This window comes from Danio aesculapii, chromosome 14 (assembly GCF_903798145.1).
Source record: "Danio aesculapii chromosome 14, fDanAes4.1, whole genome shotgun sequence".
In the NCBI taxonomy this organism is placed as follows: domain Eukaryota; kingdom Metazoa; phylum Chordata; class Actinopteri; order Cypriniformes; family Danionidae; genus Danio; species Danio aesculapii.
The window spans coordinates 30,459,525-30,470,130 of NC_079448.1; the positions used below are offsets into that span (position 1 = coordinate 30,459,525).

The window sequence follows — 10,606 nt, forward strand, 5'->3', positions numbered from 1 at the left end:
ATACGGACATCAGTTTCTGACAGCAGCTGTCAGAAATCCACAAGCTGTTCCCTTACTCAATTTGTTCACTCAGCTCTACAGCATTATATATATATATATATATATATAAACACACATACATACAGGCCCATAGCCAGGGGGGCTCAGGTGGTTCAAAAGAAAGACCCAGCCCCCTTCTGACAAAGTCCAGAATTTGGTTCCTATATGAGCTCATTTGTCCCATTTTTGACAGTATGCTATCATAAATTGTGAAAGGCTTTTGAAAGAATAACCAATAAAAGAAGGCTTTTATTATTTAAATGGACAAATTCTGACTAAGGAAATGAGCTGGCCAGTTTGTTATTTGCCCATAGGCTACAGTTTTTAATTTAAAAGTTTTCTTTTTTGTTTGTTTTATGATGGAGGACAGTAAATTAGCATTATAAAAATAAGTCTTTTTTATATTTCTAAAATTCTAATCTTATAATAATTTTTGTAAACAAAAAGATAGTATGATAAGTTTAGGCATAATAATTTTAAAAACTAACTCATATTGTCTTTAACATGATGACAGTACTATGATGATGTTTTACTTATTATTGTCACAGTTGGGTCTTGAACCCAGGTCTCTGCCACAGGGGCATTTGTAATGGACCCAAATGAAACACTCAAGTAGGTATCCAGAAAACAAGGATTTTTATTTTTTTTTTTTTAAAGTCAACTTAGATTCCGCTCAGAATAAGTTATACAAAATGTTTTAACACTATAATAAACATACAAAGAAAACTCCAGCCAGGGAAGAAAACAAGTAAACAAAAAGGCAGCAAGCAACAGGGAAAACAAAAGAGTCTTACTAGACTTAGCTCAGGAGATCAACAGAATGCAAGGCCCAAACCGAGTGAGGAACAGAGAAAAAGTGACAGCTTAAATACCTTGGCACAGGTGATCAAAATTAAACAAGAACACACGAGGAAGAACTAAGGCAGAGAGGAAACACAGGGACCTCTAGGGGAATGGAGACAAAGTGCAGGATGGTGACAATTATTTTACAAGATACTATTGAGTTTAAAGTTAAAAGGCTTAGGTTAATTAAGTTAACTAGGCAAGTTAGGCTAATTATTCAAGTCACTGAACAAGAGTGGTTTGTTCTGTAGCCAATGGAAAACAGATTAATACTTTTTAAAGGGGCTAATAATGTAAACAATAATGTTTTTTAAATATATTAAATGCTTTCATTCTAGCCAAATATAAATATTTATATTTTATACAAAAAAATTATATTTGAATTTTATATTTTCATCATTCACTTAAATATAAATGAAAAGATTATTATTAATTTTCCTGTTATTAAAGTGAAATTACAGAACTTAAACAAAGGATCCACTCATCTCAAAGAAAAATGTCTGACAGACTTAAATGTTTTTGCAACTGAACTCTACATATATACATTTGAACAAGACTTTTAATTTCATGTTCATAAACAGAACAAATATTCTTAAAAACATTTTAAGTTCCAGTGGATTAAGTATGTAAAAGTGTGCTTTAAAGTCTCCTTTTTGAATGAAAAAGACACAATGAAGAATTTAGTTCAGACACCTGCACAGCACAATTATGCCATTTTACCTTGTTTTGTCTTAAAAGGTTCATCAGTTTTATAGTCGCAGGCAATAAGCATTTCATGGGCTTCTTGTTTGTACCCTGCTGTGTGTGTGCATCTCTTTTCCCAGCGTCCTCAAACACATGCTGTAAAATGGCATGACTGCACAAGTGTTGAGAATGGCTGTGCTCACAGCGATAAGCAGTTCAAAGACAAGAGCGTGTTAATGTTATTGGCTTCCAGCAGAACGTTGCCAGAACCTTTCATATCTGCACGCAGTAAAGCTCACTCTGGGTTGAGATGATTGGTTTGTGGGCAGGGACGGAGCGCAGCTGATTGTTTTCCTGAATTGTCAGTCATTACGCTGGGGATCGGCAGATTTAGACATGCCAGAGTTAAATACCGGGGCTGTGGGGTCACCTCTGCTTTTCAAGAATTATGAAAACTCAAATCATATTCTTAGCTGACTTCGTTTAGCTTTTGATTCACTGTGTCTTCAACTTTTTGTGCACACGCTGGGCCTTTTATCAGAACTGCTCATCTCCTAAGTAACCAGAAGAGCAAAAACTGATATTTAATAAATTGCACAAATTCCAGCAGGCTGGAGTGTGTTCCTTCTCAGATCAGAGAACTCAATCTTTCAGCTGTTATTATTGGCTATTATTAATATCTTGTCTCTCTGCTCTTTAGGTCAGCCTTTCAAACTGGACCCCAAAACGGCCCATAAGAAGCTGCGGCTCTCCAATGACTGTCTGACAATGGAGAAGGATGAAAGTTCGCTCAAGAAGAGCCACACTCCAGAACGCTTCAGCGGAACTGGATCTTATGGAGCCGCTGGCAACGTCTTCATCGACAGTGGTTGCCATTATTGGGAAGTACTACTGGGAGCCTCTACATGGTATGTGACTTTAGATCTTCTGCTTGTGCTTGTTCTCTGAGCTAGTTGAGTCAGACTATTTGCTACCATATATTATTACAGAAAACAATGTCAGTGGTATGTTGCTTGAGCTGTAGTCCTGCAATAGTATGAAACCTGGGGTCCATTCTTCGTATGTGGATTGTTCAGTTAGCTGGATTTGTTTATTTACAATTTGACATGATCCAGGATCATTTCGTTCTTCAAAACTCATGCGAGAGTTGTTGTCATAGCAACTGGTCTAGTAGCTTAAACCTGCTCGGGAGCAGGCTTTTGTCATATAAACAGGATCAGATTGGTTCATTTCACGCAAAGGTAATACTGAAAGTTTGTACCGAATGCTGATATTTTCTTACAGTAGTAATTAAACTTGGGAAAATAGTAAAATTGTAAAAAAAAAAATAATAAATAATAATAATAAAAAGTGTATCTAAGTTTAAAGTTAAAAAATAAATATGTAAATAAAACTTATGCAATCTGCACTCTAAAATAAGTGCAAAGACTGTCACGGGGTGGTTCTTCTTAAGGGGTTCAAAGAGAACATTTATTAATATGGACTTTTTAGATACAAACATGTACTATTTTAAGATACTGATCCAGCTTTAGTACAATTTGTGTATAATAATAGATTAATTTATTCATTTTCTTTTCGGCTTAGTCCCTTTATTAATGCGGGGTCGCCACCGCGGAATGAACCGCCAACTTATCCAACATATGTTTTATACAGCGGATGCCCTTCCAGCTACAACCCATCTCTTGGAAACACCCATACACACTCATTCACTCATTTACACACATACACTACAGACCATTTTAGCTTACCCAATTCACCTGTACCACATGTCTTTGGACTTATGGGGGAAACCTGAGCACCCGGAGGAAACCCACACGAACATGGGGAGAACATGCAAACTCCACACAGAAATGCCAATCAACCCAGCTGAGGCTCGAACCAGCGACCTTCGTGCTTTGTGGTGACAGCACTACCTATTGCGCCACCGCGTTTCCCACATGCACAATATTCGAAAAATTATTTATGCAGTCATGCACATGTTTTGACCGCTAATATGCTGAATCATCAATGATTCGATAAAGTTGCAGATACCTTTAGCAATATCAAAATGCTTTTTTTTAATGCAAAATTAATTTAAACAGCCAATTATTCCTTTTCATTAAGAAACTTGAATATGCACAGACTAATATATTGAAGAAAAATCCGCTCCACTCTCCACTCCTCTATAATAAACAAAATCTGCTCTAATTGTAAAACTAATTCAGTTGCTAAATGAACGTGTAAAGTCTGCAGCCCACAACAAAAGTTATTGTGTATCATATTTAACAAACTGTTTACTATGAATTTTATGTAATTTTGCTCACGTGGACCATTGAATATTAATTAGATGATGTCATTATACTGCTGTGCCATCAGCCAATCGTTGCATTGCTAATCATGATTTAGAGGATCGAAAGATCTGTCCTTCACAACACACACAGCAATCTCAGATCAGTTCATCCAGATCTGATTCACATTTTAATCTGATTCACAAACTTGTTTGAAGAATCAAATTAGCCCGAGATCAGTTATCAAGATTAAAAGATTCAGGATCTGCAAAATCATCTAAGATCATTTAAGCGAGGTACATTTCGGTACTAATATGCCCCATTGAGGTACCAATGTGTATTCTTTAAATACAATTATATATCTTTTGTATCAAATTAGTTTGTTTTAGAAATGCTTTAAATTACTCTTATTAGCCTGAAACTCCACTCCTTCCTCACTTTAGAAATGTTGTATTGCATGTGTAATATAACATATCCACAAAAGTGTCAAATATGTGTGATGCAGTATCTTAATTTAATACCATTCTTGACAAGTAAAATAGTGGATTAGACTGTGGCCATACAATCTGAACATCACACTTTGCTCAATTTTATTCATTATTGAAGTTCATAGTTTAGTCAGATTGGCTTCACAGACAACAATGTGCAACTGTTGTGCTTGTATTTTCTGTTCTAATATTCAGTATTTGTTTTATTAATAATTGTGCTTTCTGAAAAATCTATTTGTCTGCAGGATGTCGCTACTGATTGCTTGCTGTCAGGTTACTTTGAATTTCTCTTGGTTTATTATGAATGATTACATGTTCAATTCTAAGAATCCAAGCCTCTTTTCATGAAGACCAGGTGTTGGGTTCCACCTCCCTCCCCAACCCCTCAATTCATTCTGTGTGGTCAGTCATTATTGCCAGAGTTTGTGACAGTCAAGCTCATTAAAAAAATGACATAATCAAAACCAATTCCCTATTGTTTTACTTCATCAATCTGTGAAACATGTTCTGACGGTAAAAACAGAGAACTGAAAAGGTGGCGACCCAAATAAAAGTGTCTCCAGCATTAATATTAGGCAAAAAAATAATTGAGCAAGTGGTAATTCATTGTTGCTTCATTAATTGAGCCATCGGGTTCTGTGCTCCTGTTGATGCTTGACTTGACAGTCATTGTAAGACATGTCAAACTAATGATCAAAGACAATAGATTTTGATCAGCTTGTCTCAAATGAAAAGATCATGGGTAGAATCAGAATGTGTGCACTTGGCTTGCATAATGACCACACCTGACACCTGGGGTACGACTCAACTCAATTACAGACAATAAATCCTATTATTATGAGTTATTTGGTCTTCACTAGACGTGATACAGCACACAAAAAATCTCCAACAATAAACTGATGCAATACTATATTTGTCAAACTTAATGCACGAAGTTAGAATATTCTAATCTAATCCACGAAGTATACATTGATTTTGAATGTTCTCTTTGTCAAATCCAGTGTAAACAGTTTTCAGCAGCTGGAAAAGGAGTATTGGTGTATCCCAAAGCTGAACAAAATTCAATTCAAGTCAAGTCGAGCTTTATTGTCATTCCACTACATGTGTGGACATACAGAGGAACGAAATGTTGTGTCTCACAGGACCACGGTTCTACATAAATTAATCATAAATACAAACACAACACTGCACATGAGCTATTTTTTTAAACCTATGTATAACTAACATATACTATAAGATACTTAACTATATACATAAGACAAGTACATATATACATATACAAGTACTTTTACATGAGACTGTACAATGTTGTGCAAGGATATTGTGCAAGAGAGGTATTAAAGGTGAATATTGTGCAAAAATTGGTCCTGAAGAGCCACTTTTCAACAAAGTTTAGTTCCAATGCTAAGTATACTTACCTGACCCAGTTAATAAAGTTTTCCACTCTCACCAAAGCCTATGCAATAGGCATGTTGCAACCTTTAGCCCAAACAGCATAACCACTTATATTTAGCACCGCAACCTAAATATTGGGATGTAGGCCAGTGTTTCTAAACCCTGTTCCTGGCAGCACACCAGCACTACACAACTGTTCCTAATTAAACACACCTGAATCAGCCAGCATATTTGAATGTTATCACTCAATTGAATCAGTGGTTATCAGCTGATAAATATGGGCTGATAGATATACTGGTAGGCTCCGAAGGATGTTATCATCCATCCACATGGTTAATCAGCTATAGAACAAAAATGACTGTTGCCGAAAGTTAACGAGAATTACTTACATTATTTATTACATTTTCCATTAATTGCATTTTATTAACGTCTACCCCTACCCCAACCCTAAACCCAACTGTCAGAGTAATGTAAAAACAGATCTGGATATGGAGTCTTCTCTATTTGTATAGCTGATTAACCATGTGCATGGATGATAACAGCCTTCTGAGCCTACCAGTAGGGCCCTACTGGCCCATATCTATCAACTGATAACCACCCACAGCCATATCACCCTGCAGCCCAAGAGCGGTCACTCACTGAAGCTAAGCAGGGCTAAGCCTGGTCAGTACCAGGATGGGAGACCACATGGAAAAACCAGGTTGCTGTTGGAAGTGGTGTTATTGAGGCCAGGAGGGGGCGCTCAACCTGTTGTCTGTGTGAACTCTAATGCCCCAGTAAAAGTGAAGAGGACACCATCTTTCGGATGAGATGATAAATCGAGGTCCTGACTCTCTGTGGTCATTAAAAACCCCATGGCACTTCTCGTAAAGAGTAAGGGTGTAACCTCTGTGTCCTGGCCAAATTCCCTCTCGGCCCTTACCTTCATGGCCTCCTAATTATTTCCATCCACTGAATTGGCTCTATCACTGTCTCTCCTCCACTAATAGCTGGTGTGTGGTGAGTGCACTGGCGCCGTTGTCCTGTGGCTGCCGTCGCATCATCCAAGTGGATGCTGCACACTGATGGTTGTTTGGAGAGATTGTGATTCGTCCTTATGATTGTGAAGCGCTTTGGGTGTATGGCCTTACACAATAAATGCACTATATAAGCACACACATTACATATCATTACATTTACATTACATTACACTGATAACGTCTATTCAATCGAGTGATAACATTCGAAGCGAGTGAATCAGCTCATCAGAACATAAGAAGACGCCAAAACCTGAAATTAATGGGTCAGAAAAGGTGACTGGACATCCTGTGTATCTCCAAGAACAGGTTTGGGAAACACTGCCATAAGCCATTATATGATTGCCCAAGGTGCCTCACATGATCCAAGTTAGATATTATCCTTTTTTTCTGAAAGGTAAGAAATACAGACTCTTATCTCTCAGTAGTAAGACAATCTCTGGTCCCACTAGAAACTTCTATGTGAGTGTAGGAATGAGATCAGAGACCATTATCTATTCCTTGATGTACCTCCAAGTCAGCCTTTACACTTTGTCTGGTGGTAAGTAATAAAACTCTCATCTCCCAAAAGTAAGGCAATCTCTCGCCTAACTAGAAACTTCTAGTCAGTTGTGTCGAAGCAGGATGGAGCTCAAATTTGCAGGATAGTTGTATTCCAGAAGCAGGATTGTATACGCCTGGTGGAGATTCTGTCTTAAGACACTAAACGAGCCAAGATACCTACTGCATGATGCCCCAGTATCCAATAACAGTCTTGTTCATCTGTTTCCCCTTCAGGTACGCTCTTGGCGTGGCCTATAAGTCAGCACCCAAAAACGAGTGGAGTGGTAAAAACTCATCATCTTGGGTTTTCTCACGCTGCAACAATAACTTCTTGGTGCGGCACAACAACAAGGAGTCCATCGTGGAAGCGTCACTACAGCTGCGCAGGGTGGGAGTTCTTCTGGACTACGACAACAACACTCTGTCCTTCTATGATGCCATGAACTCCCAGCACATATACACTTTTGACGTTTCCTTCCTGCTTCCGGTGGCTCCCACCTTCATGATCTGGAACAAGTCATTGATGATCATGTCAGGGCTGCCCGTGCCTGACTTTGTGGACTGCAGCGAGCAGCAAGAGGGCATCTGTCGCCAACAGGAGTCACCGTATGTTTCTGGAATAAAGAGCTGCCACTGAGGCACCATAGGAGCTGATTATTCCAGAAGGTTCCCTTGCCCTTCTTCTTTTCCTAGTGTTCAGATCTTGGGTGAAGTTGGAGCTTTAGTTGATCCCGCTCACATAAATGAGCGGTTAGTGTGGTGTATTAGGAGCTCTCCGATTTAAACAGCTGATTTGGGGGAAGTTAAATTGTAAATTATTTAAGACTCAACTTCGGTTTGCTTTTCTTGTCAGTTCTAATGTATCCCTAAAGGCACTTTTTAGAGGTGAATTTTTTCCTCCTGTGTGTAAAAAGACTTGCTAACTTGAGACAAGGTTGGACTTCCGTTTGGACCGAATATAGCGGATTATATTAGGATGACAATTTGGTGTTTCTACTAAAGGTTACATTAATTATCTGATGGGTCTATAACACACTCTTTCTCATATTCAGGGAGAAAAGATGATTCTTTGGTTAGATGATGAAGATGATGGCATGATATGTATTTCCTCTGTGATTTGTTCTCACTATCTCAGTTTCTGGTTTAGTTTTGTGAAAAGCATGAGGCACAAGTTCCCCTGGTGTTTTTTAACATGTATTTTTAATCATCGATATATGATGTACCACAAAGCCCCATCTGTGGATGTGTTCAACCATTGACGCCTTTAGGCACCATCTAGAACTGAATTTCAGGACCATAGTGCATATAAAACCATCACGTTTATTCAAATATATGTGAAAGATTGGCAACAGAACATTTTGTTTCATCAGTTTATCATTTATAGTGACTCAAATGAGCATCCAAAGCTGTGATGAATCTTCCGTGATCTTCCGTTCAGGGCTATAATAAGGACAACCCAGTTGTGGGTTCGGATAAAGACAATCACTTGTGTTAGACAGTACAGGCAAAAAATCAAGTGTGTAGCAAAGATCTTTGTAATAGCATGCTAAACTTGAGATACTTCCCTGAAAGAGTGGTTTGTGCCCATTCGGTTTATTGTAAATATCTAGATTGGGAGGTATTTGTACTACTGACGCAACTGTCCTGCTGCACTTTTTGCTTTGTGTTGGTGGAGTTTTTCCTCTTTGCTCTGCTGAATGTACATGATTGCTTTGATTCTTTTGTATCTTTCTGATTGAAAGCACAGAGCATTTTACCATCCGATCTACTTTGCAAGCACAGGAATCATGCGAGTCCTCCTTAAGAGCTTAATGTTCCCTACAAAATATAAAGGAGATCAGTGCAGTTACATGAGTGAAATTTCAGTGACAGTTTAGCCAAAAGCATAAAGAAGTCACTTTCAAAAAAGCAACTGTATTGTTGGTCAGCATGGTGAATTTGCATGAACTTGAATTTGAATAGTAAAAACTGCTTGGTGAAAATTTTCGCCAGCATGCAAAACTCTCAATGAAGCTTCTGGATTTCTCAGAATTGCGCAGAATGGCTGTACTAGTTGCCACCCCTTAAGAACAAGTTGCATTCACTGATAGCATTGTTATTTGTATTGGTTAAAGGCATAAAACAGACAATTACTCAACATGCCATTATGGCAATTCAAAATAATTTTATATTTAGCAAATTGGTGGACAATTTGTGCTCAGCAATCTTTCTTACTCTCATTTAACTTTTTTGCATTTATGGGAAAACCTCAGTTGTGAAAAAATGTATTGGAATGTGTAGTTTCCATCTACAATTCAGCAGATCACTAGTAAATGTGACTGCTCCTTTAGAACAATGTGTATGTGCTAATAGCATTGCTATTTTAATTGGATAAAACAGATGATTACACAACATGTGTAACTAATTTACATTTTAATAATTGATGCATACTGTGTGGGTGTTTCCCAGTACCGGGTTGCAGCTGGAAGGGCATCAGCTGTGTAAAACTTGCTGGATAAGTTGGCGGTTCATTCCATTGTTGCAACCCCTGATGAATAAACGGACTAAGCTGAAGGAAAATGAATGAATAATTGATGGCTAAATCATTTGAATTTGTACAATGTCTTTCATTTATTTCTGTATGATATGGTTGGAACCCCCATGGAGTTCAACAACCCCCCCCCCCCCCCCCCCCCCCCCCCCCCCCCAAAAAAAAGTAACTTTCACCTACACAACTGTGCAGAGCAACAGTAAATTTTGAGCTCATCAAATAGGAATAAATTTTGTGCGCTGGTAGTGTTTGCATAGGATGAAGAAGCACAACAGATGTTTACCCAACACACTGTCCAGAGAATTTCTAACTTCTTTATATTGTGCAAATTGGTGGCTAATCTATATTAATTTGAACAATCTCTTTTGTATATGTTTCCAGATGATCTTGAGACCCAATAGTTGTTTGAATTAGACTTTAACTTTTTTGGTTTGGAGTTTAGAGGCGGGTTTTGGGTTCAATGTTTTTTGCCCTCATGGAAAACTCCCATTTATGCAAATTCCTAATCCTATAAAGATGGGTTTGCAATTACCTCAATTTTAATGGTTTTCCCAGCATTACTTCACCTACTGGTTCCTTATACCTCTTTTCCACCAAGGCAGTTTGAGTGCTGGTTTGGAGCCAAAGCCTAGTTTCAAATCGGTTCTATATCTTTCGGCACCCAAAGTACCAACTCTGAACCAGGAAATGTGGTTCTTACTTTGCACCAAAACATTGTTGGGGAGAAATTCTAGAGATTGCCATTTTTGAAATAGCAGCACCTCATGCTGTGCAAACATGTTTTTCTACCTTGAATTCCCT

The 10,606-nt window shown here is 38.1% G+C and overlaps 1 protein-coding gene across 5 annotated transcripts in view; it reads left to right on the forward strand.

Moving 5' to 3' along the window:
* The window catches only part of mid2 (midline 2), a 288,228-nt gene extending 278,293 nt beyond the window's left edge, over positions 1–9,935 (forward strand). For all 5 annotated transcript variants that reach the window (XM_056471723.1, XM_056471725.1, XM_056471721.1 and 2 more), the window contains 2 exons: positions 2,267–2,474; positions 7,510–9,935. In XM_056471723.1, the coding sequence (XP_056327698.1) occupies positions 2,267–2,474; positions 7,510–7,912 (611 nt within the window). In that variant the 3' untranslated portion in view covers positions 7,913–9,935. The remainder of the gene's footprint in view (positions 1–2,266; positions 2,475–7,509) is intronic.
* The last annotated feature ends 671 nt before the right edge of the window (positions 9,936–10,606 follow it).